The sequence below is a fragment of the Poromitra crassiceps genome (assembly GCF_964638095.1).
Source record: "Poromitra crassiceps genome assembly, chromosome: 10".
NCBI classification, from domain to species: Eukaryota; Metazoa; Chordata; class Actinopteri; order Beryciformes; family Melamphaidae; genus Poromitra; species Poromitra crassiceps.
In genome coordinates this window covers 55052514-55074364 of record NC_139631.1, presented here as the reverse complement: position 1 = coordinate 55074364, position 21851 = coordinate 55052514, and the positions used below count along the sequence as shown (strand labels likewise).

The following is a 21851-nucleotide window of genomic DNA, read 5'->3' as shown; positions in this document are numbered from 1 at the left end:
TTAGTCCCCCTCTGCACTGATTGGTGAATCGCTGGTAAAACCAAGGACAAGGATTTTGCATATCATGATGCCAGACCAGAAGAAGCCAAAACTCAACTCTGTGGATTGGACACAGGCAACTGCTTTAACCGTTTACTGCAACTAGAAAAGGTAACCAAAACACGTGTCTGCATCACCTTCACAGATAATCTATTTAACACGGAAGTACCTGAGCACTGGAGGTGATGTCCTCTCTCTGCTGCTCTCCCATAGCGGTTAGGGTGTCGCTTGGATTCTTCTCACAAGGATCTACCAATCCTGGTCCACCTGTTGAAAAATAAATGTATCTGCATTAACTAGAGTTTGATTTCATGTTTCAAATGGTGCTCAGGGGACTTGATTAGGAGTGAAACTATGTTGACTTTAAAAAGTTTGTTAAAAGGAACACTCAGTCGATTTTCAACCAGCATTATTAGAAAATAAGTAGTATATCAGAAAACTATAAACAGTTTTGCAGTCACTCATTTAGTTTGACAGCAATTGAGAGTTAATTTGTGGACCAGTAGCCATGTTATTTTCTAAGATAGTTACTGATACTTCAAAAAAATGTCATGAAAAAGTCAGAATTCTGAATCAAGTTAGGAGCGTTTCGAGTACCAGATGTTTCTGTTCAATCACTCTTTTTGACCCTCACGGTCAGAAAGGATTCCAGAAGAACTCCATGCCTGGAGTGAGAAGGGACTTGTTTCCATCAGAGACCTATACATTAATGGCCAATTTGCATAATTTGATCTTCTGAAGAGGAAATTTGAGTTTCCCCAAACACATCTTTATAGATGCATACAAGTTAGGCATTATGTTCGATCCAAGATTCTACTACTACTACTTGAGAAACGTGCTATGCTGTGGTCATGTTTCCGAGTTGCTGAATTGAACGATTTAATTCTGTATTTGCACACGTGCCCCTTATTATGTTTTACAATTCGCACTGTTCTATTTTTAATAGCAAATGCAAGTAAAATGCTTGCACTGTCCAGCCCTGTATGTAAACACATGTAAAACTTGCCATTTTCAGTGTGTAGATTGCGAACTCGCAGGTTGTTGTTTCACATAGCGATGGGTAGGCTACTTTTGGGGGGGGGGGAAAGGGCGATAATGGAAATGGTCAGCACCAATGGCAGAGCATATACATATAAGTGCATTGGGACCATGCTTAATGGTGATTTTGCACTTCAAATAAAAATTGATTGATAGATATACCCGCAGCCTACCGTAAATTCCGGACTATAAGCCGCACCTTTTTTCCCGTTTTTTGGCCTTTTTTGGCCCCTGCGGCTTATATAACGGTGCGGCTTATCTATGGATTTTTTCAAAAAAAAAAAAAAAAAAATCTCTCTTTTTTTAGCACTCTTTCTAACTATAAATCCTATATAACTATAATAAGTTTTAATTTCCTCTCTTGCCCTCTTTTCACCACACTGTATGACACTGTATGACACTGTGTGCACTGTAAAAAACAACACAGGTGGTGTTGTGTTATGTTGTTTTGTTGAAATGTTAATAAATGGGAGCTTCCTCAAACAGCCATCTCTTTCCCGACAATCCCCTCTGTGCATGAACCCTTACATATGGTAATTAAACATTAAAACACACAAAAAAAAAAAAAAAAAAAAAAAAAAAAACATTAAAACACCCGCGGCTTATAGTCCGGTGCGGCTTATATAAGAAAAAAATAGTCAACTTTGCAGGTGTGGCTTATACACCGGTGCGGCTTATAGTCCGGAATTTACGGTACTTCCGTTGAGTCAAGACGATGTTATATTATAGCCATATCCTTATTATGTTATTATAATATGATATACATACATTATATTCATATCAATGAAACTATGTTATATTATAGTACACTATACTGCTTGGATTACCAGCACATGTGTGTTTTGTGTGCGTGCGTGTATGAGTGTATGTATCTTTGTGTATGTGTATATATATGTATATTATATCATACTGTGGGATGCTCTTTGCCATCTTGGCTCCACATACCAAAGGTGCTTACACGATCTAGACTGTAGATATGTGATCATGTGTATATGTCTATGTAAGGGTTAATGCACGACGAGGTGTACATTATCACTTTTTAAGTCTCTCTCTCTCTCTCTCTCTCTCTCTCTCTCTCTCTCTCTCTCTCTCTCTCTCGCGTGGTTAAAAATCTCCGAAACGAAAATCAAAATTGTAAATAAGTTATTTTTGATAAACTGAGCACACAGGGGTGATTTAAATAGTTACTTTGACCCCCCTTTGACCCCCCTTAACGGGGGTATAGAGCTCAAACTGCTCTCTTGATAACACTGATGAAACTATGGCGCATTGATATGAACGGTGAACAGACCATTTAGCTAGGTGTCCATTATCACTGTACAATATCACAAAATAATGGACACCTTGCAGCCAATCAGAATCGAGTATTCACCCAGACCATGGTATAAGTGTATATATACTGTATATGTGAATTAATATGGGAAATAAATATGCATACGCATATGTAAGGTATGAACTTATGAATTTATGGTGTGTGTGTATGTATATACATAGAAGTATGAATGTATATCAAATGCTGTTGAAAAAACAAAAATACATTGATGTGCTATGAGGCGCGCCGATTACCAACTACCGTATGTAAATTAACGTGAGATTGAAAGACGGGGTAGGGCCCGACAAGCTCCTTGCTTCCCCCTCTCCCCTTTTCGGGCACTTGGACACTTAGTCTGCAGTAGCAGATCTGAATTGTTTAGAAGGACTTGATGTTTTACAAACTTGCACTTTACCAACCAAAGTGATCGTATTTTCCTTGATTGTTCTGCTTGTTACATGTCCAGTCACCGAAAATAAAAATGAACTGAACTATATACAACAGCTGTTATGCATAACTAGCTACCAACCTGTAACCTGTACCAGGTTACAAGCTACCTTGAGGTCTCTTGCTAGTAAAAGCTGACCATCTTACCAGGGAGTAAAATGCCAGAAGAAATGCATTCAAAGACCCGTCTGAGTGCGTCGCCTGGGCTGAGGGGTGCAGAGGCACTGCTGATGGCCTTCTCAACCAGCAGCTCCATGGCCTGAACAAAACACACACATGTGATCAGTGAGAATGGACACAATTCATTGAAGTCTCCGTTAACATTACAACTTTTTTTAAGCTGATATTTACATAATGAGACAAGCTTAATTAAAGAGTATCAAAGAGGATCAGAGCATGAATCAAGCCAGGTGGCTTCTATTGGCACATCTATGAACCGCTAGGCCGCATTCACACAGGCTGCGGCGATTAGCGGAAGGTTGTATCGCCATTTGGGAGCCACCACAGCGTGACGTCGGGTTGCATTTCACCAAAAGTTGATACCATTTCAACTTTTCATTGCAGCCTAAATGCACTACCCCCCTTGCCTTTTCACCGCATTGCCTGATACTGTGTGAATGCAGCCATAGCAATAGCGCCCCCTACAGCATGTCAAGTGCTTGGTGAAAGGAAACCAGAATAAACATATTTCCAGCAATGAACAAACCAGAACAGCAAACATCCCGTGAAGCAGCTTTCAGCAGGGCAGCATTTACTACTCACCCAGCCTGGGAAGGCTGACCAGGTGGGAACTCGCTGACAGAGGTCCCTCAGGATTCGGATGACGATCACACAGGACTGCAGGCCGTTCGCTCGAGCCTTTTGATGCAGTAAAGTCAAGTTTATTGAGTGACCAACAGTGAGAAGAAGAGACGGGACCAAAACAACTGAATCAGTTCTGTCACAGAGGTCCAAACACTACTGTGCATAATGGAAGCTTGTCATTGTTTTGAGGTGTCTCTAAGCCATAATAGTTTGCAATCAGCTGCCATTCCCAACAGTATTGTACCTCATCGTTAGTAAGGGAGTTCAAAGTTTGCAAGATGCACAAGAAAGGAGAACTTTCCTTCACATCTTCTAAACCCTGAGCCCAGGTTTATCCAGGTATCTTCACAAACAGGTACTTCAAAGTACAAGAGTGCACCTGAGAGGATAGTATAGGGACTGAAAGGGCAACGGAAATCTGCTTTACTTTGCCTGTGCTTTTGCTCCATTAGCAGCATCACAGTAAACTAATCAGATATTCCTTTTTCTCTCAATCCCTATTCTACCAAAAATATATAAAATCAAACACCATACAAACGCTCAACATGAAAGCACTTATTGATGACAATCCTGTGCAAAGTTACTCTGCAGCCTTATGGAATCACGTTTAGCGAAAATACTACTGAATTGAAAAAGGGAATACAAGGATGCCAGGTCTTTGCTAGTCATTTGTAGTACGACTAATTAACTTAGGTTTATCATCAATACGACTAATTAACTTAGGTTTATCATCAATACGACTAATTAACTTAGGTTTATCATCAATACATGGCAATGATATGAAGAACCTAATATATATATGAATATGATATGAAGAACCTAATGCTGGTCATAGTAGATGGCATCCTTGAATATTTTGCTTCAAATAGTAAGATTTGTTTTCAATTATACCAGTGGATTGTTTTCCAACATTAAAATAAAATTCAAACCAAAAGGTTAAAAAAAAAGCATCTCATAAGGCTACAATAAGAAAGTAAAATGATGTTCCGAACCTGGAACCACTTAGCGTGGCGCAGAGCAGCCAGAGCGTCAAGGCATTTTTGCCTGTCCAAGACGTCCGCTGGGTCTTTCACCAAACCCGAGGTTACATCTAAAAATGGATTTGAATTGTCAAAATGTTGATGAGGAACGGGTGTTTGACCAGGTCAGCAAGGCTGCCAAGAACAAACACATTGCCACACATACCAAGTGTCTTTCCTCCCATGACAACCTATTACTGGCTGAAAAACAGTTTGGATTTCAGAAAGGTTGCTGCAAATGTGACTTCACACACACCAACCTATATTAGATTATCTGATCAAATGAGTGGATGGATGCAGATTGACAGTGACATGTTAAGTCATGTGATTAGGCTGTTGACCTGCTGGGACCTCGGCTCAGGCTGCGTTCACATACAGCGCTTTTCATGTGCGCGTGTGGGGGGGGGGGGGGGGGCAGCTCATGATAACGTCATCGCACGTTAGCCGAGTAAGCTGGCTAGCTCACTAACCGCACTTTTATTAGACGATAGTGTTACAGATATTTCCAATACACATCCAGTATAATATACAATACCATACTGACTTTACGATCGGTGTCGCGATAACGGAAATTCACAGCCTGGTAAACCATCCTGATCACTTGACTTCACATTCTGTGGATCAGTCTGGCCTCCAGCCACACCCACAGCCATTTTCAGAAATTACAAAGTGAGCGGGCCAATCAGGGACCTGCCTCGTAGTTGACAACGTAACCGGCCAATCAGGGACGCCGCCGTTGGCAAAACAGCATGGCGTCTCCCAAAGCAACGAGTGGTAACATTAACTTTCGTAGAGTAAACAGCCATATTATTGCAGAAATAGACTGAATAACAACAATTTCAAATTAAACAAGAACAAGAAAATACATTTTTGCCAGTCTTCTAAGTGGATTTGACTGAATCCGACACTGGCTGAAGAACTGGATTTGGCGACGCCGATTGGCTGAAGGAGTTGTCTGTCAAGGCATGTACTCCCACCCACTGAAATGACTGTACGGCTTGGAGGGCAGACTGATACGTAGAGCCAAACACGATGTCAGGATGCTTTTTACCAGGCTAGGAAATTCAGATTAAAATGAGCAATCTCTCCACCGGCAGAGTGACTTTCTCCATATTTGTTGTTGCTATGGGAAATGCGAGCCAAATGCTATTGGTCAGCTGAGAAAAAAACTGTGCTTTTCTTAAAGTTGAACATTTCAAAGTTTGAAAGTGCTCCACTGACTCTGCAGCGAATAAAGAAAGACAAAAAGCCGGCTGCAGCTTATCAGGAGCAGCCGCCTCACGGGTGCTTCCCGTTGCTTTTGATGAGAAAAGGGCGCTGGCAGTTGGGTAAAAAACGCTATGTGTGAACGGGGCCTTATGTGGGTTTAGGCTCACAAATGTTTTGAAGCCAATACCATTTTATCAGGGAATTTATGTGTTGTGCCCACAAACAAACATTTTCTTGAACATGTTAAACATAATTAGTCTGAATTTGTGGAATGCTACATGATACCCTGAGCTTCTTTTAGATTTGGACAGAGGAGGGATCCAATGAGTAATGATTATTAGGATGAACATGGGGACTGGGAACAGAGAAATAGTGATGTGTAAGAATGGCTTCTGGGGAGTGACCTGATAACGAGTGGCATGGCAATGGTAGGTGTGGCAAAGTTTTTGGGGTGGTGGGAAAACCTTGGTCAAAAATCCTTCCGGACCTGCTGGGCCCCGCCCCCTACCAAGCTTCTGATGGGAACAGCTTACTTGAAGATACAGTAGATCTCTTTTTTGCTTAAAGAATAAAGGGGCGGGGCTTTGGGCTAGACCTGTTCAAATAGCTAGAGATATATGGAGGCAGCGATGCGTGCTGGAAAGAAGAACAAATAAAAAAATAACAAGACATGAAAGCTCCCAGCAAACCAAAGGGGTTAGGACATCACTGCATGCATACCTAGCATCAGTAGGTTGGAGTAAGACCATACCTAGCATCAGTAGGTTGGAGTAAGACCATACCTAGCATCAGTAGGTTGGAGTAAGACCATACCTAGCATCAGTAGGTTGGAGTAAGACCCCAACAGTCATTGTATACCGATGGCTGGACCCAGGGCCAAACAAAGATTCCTCTGTCGTAGCCTTCTTCCCTCAAGTTTAACAATACTCCCCCAAGGATCATTTTAAATATTCTGATTGCTTTTTGAAATAACATAGTCCATATTTTAAATGTTTGTCTAGACCATTACACTGTTGTAATAACGGCTTTCATTTTTGCAAATGACAAAAAATTATTTCATATTATGCCCAATTTGGAATCCTCAGATTAGGTGTGAAATACACCAAATGACTCAGGGGAGAACTTGTGAACCTGGGACCTCAGCATGGTGACCTGTCACCACTAGACAAAAGGAACATTTGTTTCCTGTGGGAGTGGCTGTGTGGGATTCTGCTGTGAGCTTATCTTATTTATGTGGTTTGTGCCAAATCCTTATTTGACAAACAAGTGAACAATTCGAACTTTCACAGAAATTCTGTGGACAAATGCAACATTTATGCTCAAATTCGAATTGCGCATGAGTGTGTCAAGTTAACATTTTGCCTTTTGCCTCTTGGCCATTCTTCAGCTGAAATTAACTTTTTATTTTTATGCCCCCTCAATCTGAAAAAAAAGATAAGCTGTTAACTACAACATGTGAGCCCATTGGTGGCAGCTAATAGGAAGTGGAAACAGAATCCCCTGGAACACAGGAAACAAAAATGAATCTCACCTGGGAAGAACTAGACTCAACACAATGCAAACACTGATCATGCTTTGTTTGAAAGGAGAGCTTTTAAAGAGACATTAGAGTTACTAAGGCTGCCTTCACACACTATGGCTACTGCGTCCATTAAGCCCCACCCCCACGGCCAGAGCTGTGTCTGTCGTGCCCATCTCATTAAGCCCCACCCCCACGGCCAGAGCTGTGTCCGTCTCAGACTAAATGCACTGTCCCCATTAACAAGGAATGGGGGTCGTCGTGTGTGTGAAAGCAGCACAAGAGCAGTACTGCTGGCACCTGACTCTTCCACTGCATCCAGCATCCACCATTTCACTAGAAGTGCTGAGCTGGTGATTAGAAAAAGTAGGTCATGGAATTAAGATCATAAAAAAGATGTCATAAGGTTCAAGCATTTCCTTGTTTACGTTGAGACATTTCTGCTTTTGAAAGCCAAAAACATCACACATGAGACAGCAAGCTGCCCTATGACACCCATACAAATTTGAAAGCAATATGTTTCTTAGTAAAGTGCCAGCATCGTCCTGCTCTTCAGGACATATCAACATGTGGAGAGTGATTTGATAGAGAGCACAGTAAGGAAGGAGAGAAAATAAGGGTTGTGATGGCTGTCCAGACCTCCAGGCTCCTCTCGGATCACAGGGGAGGTCAGAGTGATCGTCACTTCCATCTTGGGCTCTGTACAGGAAGTCAGGACGATGGCCGCTTCCTGGACTGATCCCTTCACCTCATATTTATCTGGGGTTACAATCTAGAGAGCAACAGGAAGATCCGATCATGATAACATTATTCATCAATCCATCCTATGGAGATTTGTCCATATCTTTATAGACCCAATCACAATGTTTACAATAACGTCCGGGTGTCACATACATACAAACAGGAACAACTGAGATAAAGAGTAAATGGTTCAGTCTAAAATGCAGATTTGATGTCTTCATATCTCAATGTTAGTTTGGAGACCTAATTTACCTGTTGGACCCCAGAAAATACTAAAAATTACAGCTTAATTTCACCCAAAACTAGCAGATGGTGCAACAGGCCCGGAGATGTCACTGTTGGGTAGGTTTAGTCTATCAACACAGTGCATAAAATAAACAACCAAACGTCAGATAGGTAGGACCACCGTAATGAAGTAGGGTAATATTCAGTCTATTCAAGAGCGCGGTCTATCGATTTGAGAGCATGCTTTATTGATTTCATGTTCAGATTTTCTAAGACTTTCCCTCAAACCCCGGCCTCGCACTGAAGTAGACTCACTTGAGTTTTTAGAACCGCCAGTTTTTATTTTTGCTCCAAGTGAAATGTTTTATGGTCACTATGGAGAAAATGAATAGGGAACTGTCCTCCGGGGCTGAAACGTCACGGAAAGTCACGTGACTGTTGAGCTCTATGGCTGCAGCATGTAAGCCCAAGACAAACTTCCCACCTATGGGACAATAAAGTGACATCCATTCATCCATCCATCCATCCATCCATCCATCCATGCTAATGTGAGATTTTACTGTTAGTTGCTTGGGGAGGTGCTCGGTGATGCGGGTGATGAGCCCCTTGGTGGGTTTCTCTGAGCACAGCAGTACCAGGCTGACGTTCGTGTCCCCGCGCAGCAGCAGGCCTTTGGCCAGGACTCCCACCCTCATCACCCCCTTCAGAGCTCTGCATGGTACCACACAGAGGGAGGAGAGAAACAAGCAGAAACCTTTAAAGTCGAGCTGAACCCAAGAATTACTTTTCTTTTTTATTTTCTTTTAGTTCAAATACCTGGGTATGCAGTGCACCCCTCTAATAATGTATGCAAAACAAATCACAACAATCCAATTTCTTTAGTTTTTCACACTTTTTCACATCAAAAGTTTGTTTTTCAAGATTTCATTGATAACAGTAATTTACAGTTTGCTGACGTCACCTTGTAGTACTATCAAATTTCTACCCCATATTAGTCTGGGCACCTTTCATCCCGCTTTTTGTCATGGGGCGTAAACCAGGGAACCAGAATGAACACCGGAAGGCAGTGCGCCAAAAAACTTCTTTGTTGCCGTTAGCTTGACGTCTCTTGCCTCGATTAATTGTCTGATGCAAAGCTTCTGTATTGGCTTAAAAGATGTGAGATTGTGAATCCGCAATGTTTCTAAAAGAACTTCTTCAAAAACTTTGTTCGGTACGTCCATCTTTTGTTTTGTTTGCCGTTCTGATACTTGTGTCAAATTGTCAAGCTAACGTAAAAGTTGACGAGCTAGAAACGCTGCCCTTCCTGTCTAGGGCGGGCTCTAGGCCGGAACCAGGTAGGGTGACAAAATCAATTGTGAATGGAAGCCAGGCTCTTTCTCGCCGAGAAGAGCCTGGTGACGCAAGGTTAACCCCATATCAACCAATAATTTCAGGACATGCAGCTGTCAATCAAATCTTCATTTCAGGATCATTTTCTCTTCCAAATGAAGGAGAAAATGGCACCTAGTGCCTGTCATCTGGCAGAGTTTCTAGCCCATAAACTAACTACCGTAAATTCCGGACTATAAGCCGCACCGGTGTATAAGCCGCACCTGCAAAGTTGACTATTTTTTTCTTATATAAGCCGCACCGGACTATAAGCCGCGGGTGTTTTAATGGTATTTTTTGTATTGTGTTTTAATGTTTAATTACCATATGTAATGCTCCCATTTATTAACATTTCAACAAAACAACATAACACAACACCACCTGTGTTGTTATTTACAGTGCACACAGTGTCATACAGTGTCATACAGTGTCATACAGTGTGGTGAAAAGAGGGCAAGAGAGGAAATTAAAACAGAAGTGGATTTATAGTTAGAAAGAGTGCTAAAAAAGAGAGATTTTTTTTTTTTTGGAAAAAATCCATAGATAAGCCGCACCGTTATATAAGCCGCAGGGGCCAAAAAAGCCCAAAAAACGGGAAAAAAGGTGCGGCTTATAGTCCGGAATTTACGGTACTAACTTGAGCAATTATGCAAACTAAATCAAACTGTAATGTCCAAGAATGCAAAGAAATGTCACTGGCTCGTTAAAACACGCATTCCAGGAATATTATTTACATTTATAACTATAATGGCGCACGCCTCCGAGCCTGACAGCTTCCCTGGCTGTCAGGGGTCGTCTCTCGGAGATTCCAGGTGGGCGGGCAGCACCTATGGATCGGATTGTCCGCTCGCTCCGCACGAAGCAGCTGGCTCCCTGGTACTCTGCGGATCCCACTCGCGTAGCATGACAACAGGCTGAATCCCACTCGATTTGGTGGTGGATCACACCAGGATTGGCCAATGCCAAAGCCAGTCCTCAAAATTGTCAAATGAAATCATCGACACGTATATGGTCCGCCTCTCAATTCGTTTTCAGTGTCCGATGCTCGCGCTGGTGCATTCCGTTCCGGTTCACTTCGACTTTAAGCAAACCTCTCAGAATAAGTGGTTATGTTTAGCAGTTTCCTTCCCACATTAATGTTTAAACATTAGTAACAGCTAGTTTAAATATTTGGCCAACATTCTGGACAGTTCAACTAAAATATATCCTACAAACAGAGTTTACAAGAATAATGCAATGTTCATGGCTCATCAAGATAAACATTTTTATATTATGTGGCACTACAGACAATATAATGCTAAACAAATTTGGTCACACTTGTAAGCCCTCTAAAGTGGCTTTCAGAAATATATATATATATATCTATTTCAGATAGATATATATCTATCTATCTAGGCTTTCAGATATACTACTGGTGCAAAGCTTCCACTATAGCGAGAAACATGCTTCAATGTAGCCTCAAGTTTAGAACATTTTCGGAGGCAGCTAGACATGCGTATACTCTATATGTCTAGTTATAGCTGTATACAGCTGTATATAGCAGTCTGTCTGTATGTACTGTATACTCTATATGTCTAGCTATAGCTGTATACAGCTGTATATAGCTGTCTGTCTGTATGTACTGTATACTCTATATGTCTAGTTATAGCTATATATAGCTGTATACAGCTGTATATAGCTGTCTGTCTGTATACTCGAATGTCAGCATGACGAGGGGGTCCAGGAGACCAGCAAAATGACTAATTGGTGTGATTTCAATGGTTAGAAGTTAGCCCAAGGAGATAATGTAGTGCACATACTTAGGGTTAGGGTTAGTGCACATACTTGGTCATAGCTTCCACTCTCCCCTCTTATCTCCCCATCTACATTATAGTATACTTCCGCTGTTCACGTCAGCTGCGTCGCTTCACATTTTCGGGGAGCTGTTGCTGCCTATGTCCGGCGGGGGTTTTGACACCCGAGTATAAATTTGGCTTAAGATGCCTCACCTGTCTTTAGGGACGACTTCCTTCTTCTCCTTCTCCTTGTCCTCTTCCTTGTCTTTGTCTTTGTCCTGGTCCTTGTCCTTCTCATTGTCCTGGTCGGTGATGATGTCTGACACCAGCTTGAGGGCTCGCTCAGTGATGGACACGATCTTCTGGATAGCCTGCAGCTCATCTTCTGAAGGGTAGATGGCTGCATGCTTGGTCATCACATAACGGTCGTCTGAAGAGTCGGGTCGACGTGGAGGCTGAAAGTGAAATATGGAAGATTTCAGTTTTCTTGTCTCTGACAACACCAATGACCATGAGCCGAGACCGCTATGACACGTGGGCGGCTGGGCGGGGTGTGTGGGAGATTTGAGTTATCAAAAGGTAACAAAAGGCTCGCTCCTGGCCAATCCTGGCGCTTGACTGCTGCGTAGGCGGGCGTAGGGTGTGTTCTGCCCAAATCTCCAGTGGGATCATAATAAATAATGCAGAAACGGCAACTTGCTACGACTCCGCCTACCCTCTCTGGGCCTCTGGCAGGTGCTGGGTGATGGGAAACCCGTCAAGAACTTTGCGCCACTTGTGGTAACTCAGTTGGCAATATAGTGACTTTACAGAGATTTATTTAGATGAAAATCTTCCGTATTATCACTTTAATGTGACTTTAAAGTGACTTTTAAATTGCGATTTTCAGAAAACGTCTTATATCACTGATGACATCACAATTGCTCTTATGACATCACTGATGATGTCTAAGGGCAATTGCTCAAGTGACATCATTGATTAGATCACTTCCAGTTGAGTGATATTACTTCTGGGACAGGGACAAAAATCGTAGAGCCCACATGCTCCCTACATTTTGGACATTTGCAATTGTTTTTATGAGTCATATATTTTGGAGAATATTGTCTAGCCATAATGATGCAGGCCTACCACAGGTCCCTGAGGCTGCAGGCCGGGCATGCCTGGTCGTACTCCCAGCAGTCCGGGGGGGCCCTGGGGGTACCCTCCCTCAGGGAGACGTCTCCGGTCGTCCCAGTGGTGCTGCTCCTCCTCCATGCGTCTCCAGTACATGTCCTCCTCATAACGCCTACAGACAAACACAAACCAGTCTGTTGTGATCCCAGTCAAATAAACAAACAAGTCTGTGTTTATCCCAGTCTGACAAACAAACCAGTCTGTGTTTATCCCAGTCTGTTTTGATGCCAGTCTGACAAACACAAACCAGTCTGTTTTGATCCCAGTCAAATAAACAAAGCAGTCCGTTTATCCCAGTCTGACAAATACCAACCAGTCTGTTTATCCCAGTCTGGTTAAACACAAACCAGTCTGTTCATCTAGGTCTGACAAACACAAACCAGTAAGTCTGAATCAAACAGCTGTGTGTATATCGCACATCTCACATCCTAGTTTAAAGCCCCCCTCCAGTGTATTTTGTCATGTTTAAGATATGTCATGTGTTGCTGGGTTTTGCTCTGGTCTACTGTTTAGCCACAGTGTTTGCCACTGGATTTGGTTGACAAATAAACGTATTTGGCACTCAAAAGTCCTAAAAATAAGCTTTTGGTAAAAACAGGTGATGACGTCAGACATTATGTCTGAGAGTGACATATGTGTGACAGTGACAGTATAGTAGAGGTCCGGCAGGACCTGGCTGGTTGTAAGGCAGCCAGGGATGATCGAGTCCCACCGAAGATCTCATTTGTTAGATTTGTTAGAGAGGTGGTCCACTGATGTTCTGAGCTCACAGTCTCTGGTCCGCTGGAGCGGGGAGGTCTCTCTCAGTGGTTTGGTTAGCTTGCATCGTCTCAGATACGTCTGTGAGAACGTAGTCAAGATCCCACCTTCTTACCCGCTCTTGAACCAGATGTTCTGGTCCTAGAGCACTCTGCTCTATCATTACCTGCTCATCTGATGTAGTGCTGACTGGTTGGCTTTGCACCTTGCCACCAGTTATGCCCGTTTTGTCTTTCCTGATTGTTACTTTGGGCTACATTTAGTATGAAAGGTGCTATAAAAATGGAGTGTACTATTAATATCTCTGCATTGACAGATTGAATGGACCTCAGCCACACCTCATCTCCATCCTCCAGCGTTCCTCTTCCTCTCTTCTTCTCCAGTACTCTTCTTTCTGCATCTGTTTTCTCATCTTTTCTTCCTGGATCTTCCTGGCCCGGATGCTTGGCTTCACCTCCACCTGCAGGTCCGGGTTGACCTTTTTCTACAAAAAGGAAAATGTACAACTTTAAGCCAGAGGGTTATCAGGAATATAGATCACTCATCTCCCATTAGAATTGAGAAATAAAAAACTTTTCATCATGTGTCCTATGTAGGTTCTGGAGAGTGGTGCAGTTAATTATCACCTACAAACCTTGTATTGTAGCCGATGTCTACGACCTTTAAGATGCATCTCCTTTGCGTTGGGATCGTTGAAGCTACATTCACAGAGCTTACAATGGAAGCGAATGACTTTACCTTCATCATTTCGGACCTGGAAAAGATGCATTACACGCCTGAGTAAAATGTATAATTGTTCCATGTGTATCAGATGAATTACATGCCTGAGTAAAATGTATTTTTGTTCCATGTGTAGGTCCATATACAGGCCTGACTCATGAATAGCGAGCACACTCCATCAAACGCAAAAAACTCAAGGCAAAAACAAACTGTTCAGAAAGATGAACAGGCCAGCATACTAAATGTCCTTTCAAAAGTTTAATAAATCATCTGGGCATAGCAGCAATGAACGTTTTAACGAACAGGCTTCAACACTGAAGAAGGGTTAGGGTTAGGGTAACCCTAACCCAACACTGAAGAAGGGTTAGGGTTAGGGTAACCCTAACCCAACACTGCTGAAGGCCTGTTGGCTGAAACTTTGTTGCTGCTATGCCCAGATGATGTATTGAACTTTTGAAAGGACATTTAGCGTGCTGGCCTGTTCATCGTTCTAAATATCATGTAGAATACCTCCTCCACGTAGTCATGTCCGACAGGCTGGACGTCACTCTGCAGCACAGCCAGGGCTGATGAAGACAGAAGATCTGACACTTCACTCTTGGTCTCCTGGGTGATTAATGAGGGCAGAGCAGGCTTGGACACCTCCGCCTTGGACTCGTCCACCTTTGCTGTGGTCTGTAATTTGTTTCCACCTGTTTTGGAGAGGACAGTGCCAACATCATTTAGAGTTACAGCGAATCCAACTGTGACAGCGACGACACAATAACTGTAAGTAGAAGGCATTTTCCTAAACCACAATCAAGTCTAGCATGGTGTGTTAGCTAGCTAAAGCTAAGGGACCGTTCGTTATTTAGGGAAGGGTCCACTGGAGGAAAATAGGGGAGGGTCATCTTGTTTTTAATTTAGTCTGAGGGAGGGTACACTCTTTAATTTGAGTCCAGGGGAGGGGTATAAAATTTTGATTCGATAAAAATATATAAACCTTTTTTGTTGTTGTAATGTTTGATTTTCGGACTTCAACAACGACTGAGTTGCTTCATTTACACCCCTCCTGTCCAAACCGTTTGGTATGTCCCGGTGCATTGTTTCTCTTTGGCGGTCCTATCTGTCGATCTTTGTGCTTGGCCTATCCAGACAGTAGGCGTGTACAGTATCTGGCGAATCAGTGGCGCTTTTCTGGTGATAAAATGGAAGTACATTTCCAGCGCGAATAACCCACTGGAACAAAGTCGAGCAAACAAACAGACATGGCATCACAAAATATATATGGGCTCTATCGTTGCATCGGAGTTACGGCTGTCACTCATCTCCTAAATTACGTTAAGTCTGCGAGGGATATTTATACCACCAGGATGACATATGTTTCACATAGGGTTGCGTTTTGATTGAGATTTTATTTTTTTATTTTATTTTTCATCAGTCATTGACCGCTATTTAAACACAAACATTGATATACACAGACTGAAGATTGTTTCACAAGCAAAAATAGCATTATGTAGCGACCGGAGGAGGCGGTCGCTCTGATTGGTGACAGTTCTGCTCTAAGAAGGGCAAAGGATTATGGGAGTTCATGTTCTTGTGGGAAGCTTGTTACTGTTTACAGTTAAAAACGTGGTTTAGTGATGTTGTGCTCATGTTTTGATTGCATTATGTGGCAATGGCAATGTTTGTGTGGCCAGGATAATGTTTAGTTTTCCTATCAATGTAGCCACCACGACTGAGACTGTTAGTGTGTTTGATCACCGCTGGCCGGAGTTTCTGCAAATGTTCAATGATTCCGATGTGGAATAAATAGCACCCCCTGCTGTCACGTGGTGTATGAGGCGCAGGAGTGGTTAAAAGTAAGATCTCTGTGTCAGTCTGCATTCTTCCACGCAAGCTCGCCACAATATTGTGTATTTTTCAAATCACTTGGGGAGGGTCAAGGAAAAATATATTTTGATCAGGGAAGGGGCACAGCTTTTTATTTCAGAGCACACCAAATCCCTCCAGTGACCCCCCCTTCTAAATAACGAACGGTCCCTAATGTTAGCCTGTGTTCACTTCACCAAAGATGCTTTTTATACAGATATTATTTATATTATATCAGATATTAGCTGTGTTTCCATTACAGTTTTTCGCAAAATAATTGCGATATTTCTACAACTTCGACAATGTACAATTGCGACTTGTAGGCGTTTCCATTGAAGTTGAGTTTGGTACCGTCTGACGGAGCGCACACCTGAACGCAATTCCCATTAGCCTACCAGCAGCTGCCTGCCACAGTGGATCTGCCCCATATCCCGTCCCCTGCATGCTCAAATCCAACCAATGGTCAATGCAAATCACAACATGAAGTTACAACGCATATAAACGAGCCTGATTATCAATTCAAAATAAAATTAGTCGCAAAATGTTGCTGGCTGCAGTGAATGCAGTGAGCGCGACAGGCAGAGGAAAAAAGCCTAATAGCCTACAACTGGTCCGATTTAGAGATGGAGGGGGGAAAGGCTGATTTGGTCAATAATCACAATGTTGTGTAGCTATTATAATTATAACACTGCACCTGAAACGTGTGTAATGTATTACTCACAGTCACTTCAGTCAGGAGCACGCACCGCACCGGTGTGTGCTTGCTTTTCATCCCCTCGCGCTGTGCCAAATGCGCGCACACAGGCAGCCTGTCACCATGGACCGATTTCTGCCATTAAACATTATCTATTTTATATATATTTTGCATAACACTCGTCTTTCTGCTAGCGTTGCTTCAAAGTTTTCCATTGCTGCGGAGGTTTTGCCACGGCTTATCGAACCGTTTCTTCCTCATTTTTCGCTGCTTTTCCAAAGCAGAATGGGTCACATGACGTGCTAATGCGAAAAAACTGTTTCCATTACACTTTTGCGATAAACTGCTATATCGACACGTCTGAAAAACCACCTCATGAGAGCGCAAAAACGTTTTGCGATATTTGGGAGGTTTTTCGAAATTTACGTGTTTCCATTACCCAATTTCTATTGCGATATTTAGATTTTGCGCATTTGTGAGGGTAATGGAAACACGACTATTGTTGATATTGGCTGCAGCAAAAAAGATCTTCTGAAGATCGATAAGATAATGTGATAAGTAATGCTACACATGATTTTTACAAGTGTAAAGCATGTAAGAGAATATTCAGTAAATTTAATAAATGTATTTGACATTAAGCTTGTGTAAGCTCATTCTTGTTTGATAAGAATAATTTATATGCGTGATATTAGCATGATACTAAATAGCCAACTAGTAGCAAATGTGTCAGTTTAACAATGATTCAGAAGGGTTTGTGTAGAAATGAAAAGAAATCCAATAGTGATCAGTAGTGATAAAACACTACACATACAGGACGTAGTAATTCCATAGGGATTGTGAAGGCATACAGCAGTAAATGTGTAAGAATTGTGTAGTAATTCAATAATAAATGTGAAGGGACGAGTAGTGTTTATATAGTAATTTCCTAAAAGCCAAATAGTGAGACAGAAGTAATTATAAGTAGTAATCATGCAGTGATTTAAATAGTCATTATGTAGTAATCACCAGTAGTGAAAGGGGCCAATAGAGAGCTCCAGGAACGAGTCCGGAAAGCATCGATGCTAACAGCCCTGGTTCTTCACAGTTTTCGCCTATGGGAGTTTTGAATGGGTTTTTGGCGCGATGCTTCTAATAATCTCTCTGGGCAACGCTGGCTTAATCAAACGCGAACCAGTGTTTAGTAACATCATCTTCACACATGAAGACCACTTTTATGAGTTTTGAAGCTTTTATGTGCCGTTATAAGGGTGGCTAGCTAGCAAACGGCTAAATGAGACTACAATGTCGACGCGGATATTATACGTCATCACGAGTGAACGCGGAAATTCTTTCTCTCGCAATCAATGCGTGGACGCCTATGCGACACTGTGTGTAGTTCTGGATTAGCTTAGCACAAGCTTTTTACCTCTAGGGCTCGCAGTTACGCTTCAAAACTCATGAAAGTGGTCCTCATGTGGGAAGATTATCCCGCTGAACCTTGGTTCGCGTTTGATTAAACTTGCGTTGCCCACAGACATTATTTGAAGCATCACGCCAAAAACCCATTCAAAAATCCCATAGACAGAAACAGTGAAGAACCAGGAAGTTCGGGACTTCCGCATTCAGCCTACAAAAATACGTCATCCCTGGAGCTCTCTATTCTCTACTCATTACTACTGAAATCACTACATAAATCACTACACATCTCAATAGCAATCAAGTAGTGGAACAGTAGGTTTTGTGTAGATATTGTGTAGTAGTGCCGAGTAGTGATTCAGTAGTACTTTTTCATGAGGGTTCATCTACCCAAATCGCTCATTTATAGCGTTGTGAAATGTCGGGTGCATGGCGGGATCTATAAATAGTTTGCACGTATTTATGGCGGGCGGACGATTCATGCATACACGCGGATTAGGGTGGCATAAAAGCTCATCCGCGCATCTCTAATGTGTGTGTCTACAGCTCTCCCCAGATCCGCGGGGGGGCGGGGCTGCAACCGGGGGAGCAGGGGGGATTGGCCAAGTACAATTGGGGAGAAGATGTGTTTGGGGGGGGGGGGGGGGGGGCGAATAGAGAAATCATTCAAATTGTCCTATTTTGGGATGAAAAAGGTTGTGTGACTAGTTTGTATCCCTGCTGAACACACCTTAACAGAGAAGTGATGAGTCAAGTAATGCCCCCTCAACATTCAACAAATATCTACTAACCAACAAAAGTGATCTTGGGGGTGTTGACTTTCTTCACGGCTGTGGTGGAGTTGGCAGAAGAGAGACTGCTGGCTATTGGGTTCTTCACACTAGCCACACCACTGCTGACGATGTTGACTGGCTTCAGATAGGGGGAGTTGGAGGTGTTTGGGGAAGGGTTGGAGGAGGACAGAGAGGAGGTGGTAGTGGAGCCGGGGGGCTTGCTGGGGGCAGCTGTGGTGGAGGATGGCGTCTGGGTCACCACACTGGGCTCTGTGGAGGGGATGGGCTTGCCAAGTTTGGTATGAAGCTTCACAACCTGGAGAAGACAATTCACAGCATAGCTGATTCAAGTTCTAAAGACGACAGGTAACTGAGAAAGCTGGTTATTTTAGAACTCAGGACTCAAATCACACAATCAACTGGAATAAGATGGCTCCAAACCAGTCCTGTCTTTATTCCGTGCAGGGTTCAACACTAACTCTTACAAGTGGTTTTTGGTTTGCCGAAACTGAGATATGGTTGCCATTTTTAATAGTCACCTTATATTTTGAGTACCGGTAATTAAAATACAGTGAAGTTACTCAACTGGTATGGGTTTGGTGGTACAATATGGAAATTATTCTTTTCAGAGAATCCTTTGTTTGAGGGTTTATTTCCATGAACTGAGTTGACCATATAGATATTGCAGGGGGTGCATGTGGTTTGAAATAAACACAGGAGTGTACACAGGAGAGACAAAAAAGTAGGAGGTAATTATGAAATAAAAATTCTACAACAAAAATGGAAATCCCTTAATTAAACATCTTTTAAAAAATTAAGTTAACCCATTGATACCTGATGCAGCAGTGGCATGTATATCCCTCATTTGTGTGTGTATCCCTTTAAGACCACGCGTCTTAAAGGGATACACACACAAATGCTGCATCAGGTATCAATGGGTTAAAGTCATATGGAGTTGCCTAGACAAGACATTTGTTTTATTTAGCGACAAAAGGCTAGCTTGAGGGGTTAGGGTTAGGTTAGGTTAGGGTTAGGTTGCCAGCTACCTTCTGGTGCTTGGCTCCTCTGATGTGGGCGGCGTAGGCGTCGGCTCCGGTGCAGGAGACGTCACAGAGCTCACAGCGGAGCTGGTTCTGAGCGTTGCGAGCCGAGACGCCCCCTCCTCCTCCACCGCTGCTGCTGCTGCTGCTGCTGCTCTGCACCTTCAGTGCCGCCTCCTTCTTCTTGTGCTTCTGGCCTTCCAGATGCTCCTTGTAGGTCTGGTGTTTCATGTGTGCAAGGAGACAACAGCCATGAGTAACACTGGTTGAAATGACCAAGTACTGGTTTGGGACAGTCAGCAGCGAGCGTGACCCAGTCTGCATGATTTTAGTGTAACTACACCCAAACCCAAATGTTTGGTGAGGCCTCAGACCTAATGGTGAAACGCTAGCTGGCCTTCTCTTATTGGCTGGTCTCTTTCCCTTGTGATGTCACCCGCTAGAAAGCAGGGCCTGAAACTCGGCACAGGATTGCGGGTATCGCGCCTATTTTCGTCAATTGCCGCAGATTTTGAATTTATAAAGCAGGACAGGACATATGTTGGTATTTTATTTGATACAGGGGGAGTCTCACTGAGAGCAATGCTCTCTTTTTCAGGAGTGCCCTGTTCACATTCACACACACTCACACCTGGAAGCTGATCAGTACAACCACAGTCTGATCTTCTGGCCACTGATCAGCTCCGCTGGAGCAGTTGGGGTTAAGGGCCTTGCTCAAGGGCACCTCAGTGGTGGTAATGAGGGAGGGGCAAGCGCTGCCTTTTCACTTTCCCCACCCAGATTTATCCTGCCGGTCCGGGGATTGAACCAACGACCTTCCGGTCACAAGCTCGCTTCTCTAACCGTTGGGCCACCACTGCCCCACTGGAAGGCGAATGTCTATGTTAAACCGATGGTGCGGAACGTTGCTGAATGCATGCGACTGGCCGGGACGTATTACACCGCGGACCACTTCTGCTGGCTGGCTAGTCACACAACAAACAAAAGGACAGGCCCACTCTCTCCTCTCTTGACAATGCTAAGCCTCTGCTAATACATTATCAGACCAATAAATTATCTGCTGATATGGCCATTTTGCGTTATTTATTATTCCGATAATGACATTTTTGCCGATAATATGAGGCCATGAGGCTTTGTTTTTGCCTCGGAAGCAGAGCTTATTGTTGTCGCACGCTCGTGACGTCACAGCTGCGACTGCAGCGCTGCTTAAACATGGCTGCCGCCAGTGGCTGTTTTTGATAGTTTCAGCTGATCTTGCAATTTGCAATCCATGTCCGGCACGGGAGAGGAGGGGGGCCGTCTGACCTGGCATTACATTACACCAAACCTGGCGAGGATGCAGCGTATTTGTTAAGTGTTTACGTTAGCTGCTGTGGCTAGCGAGTGTTAGCTCAGCTAGCGTGGCCTACACTCAGACTGACTCAGACAAACCGCTTGCTGTGATCAAAGAGCCCCGCATTAAAGCACTTCCTACTCACAGAGCTGGTGTAAACCATATAGAAACTAATAGAACCCCCTTTACCCAAAAGGAAACGTCCAGGGATTGTGTCTTTAACTCCAAAAACGTCCCGCTAACATTATTAACCTAACCTGGACCTAGACCCACTATTGAGCTAACGTTAGCTATAGGCAGCTGGACAGAGCTGGAGACCAATACGAAAACAAACGCGCACATGAAAATAAAAAGCATCAGTCAACATCACAATGTTTCTTTAATCTGGTGGCAGCATTTTTCAGTAAAAAGTGAAATGACACAGATGGTGGTTTATAGTGGAACTTTCCACTGGAACTTGCCTGCCCCATTCACTGAGAAGTGACAGAGCTATGCTCACTACATCTGCCTTTTATCTTCTTCTTTTTTACCCGAGGTGTGCATAAAATACAGGTTAAGAACTTATATTTTAAATAATTATATACGATATAGATATATATATATATATATATATA

General features: G+C 43.0%; 1 protein-coding gene across 2 annotated transcripts in view; it reads right to left on the bottom strand.

Annotated features, from left to right (window-relative positions):
* zfr (zinc finger RNA binding protein) overlaps positions 1-21851 on the bottom strand; it is a 40545-nt gene that overhangs the window by 2191 nt on the left and 16503 nt on the right. Inside the window, exons 7-19 of one of the 2 annotated variants that reach the window (XM_083644873.1) lie at positions 19911-20123; positions 18883-19180; positions 14662-14843; positions 14066-14185; positions 13770-13915; positions 12628-12784; positions 11713-11954; positions 8914-9064; positions 8027-8159; positions 4633-4730; positions 3599-3694; positions 2984-3095; positions 209-306 (exon numbers count right to left, since the gene is read on the bottom strand). In XM_083644873.1, the coding sequence (XP_083500999.1) occupies positions 209-306; positions 2984-3095; positions 3599-3694; positions 4633-4730; positions 8027-8159; positions 8914-9064; positions 11713-11954; positions 12628-12784; positions 13770-13915; positions 14066-14185; positions 14662-14843; positions 18883-19180; positions 19911-20123 (2046 nt within the window). Of the gene's footprint in view, positions 1-208; positions 307-2983; positions 3096-3598; positions 3695-4632; positions 4731-8026; positions 8160-8913; positions 9065-11712; positions 11955-12627; positions 12785-13769; positions 13916-14065; positions 14186-14661; positions 14844-18882; positions 19181-19910; positions 20124-21851 lie in introns of those variants that run through there. The other variant, XR_014553115.1, reaches the window with a different exon arrangement.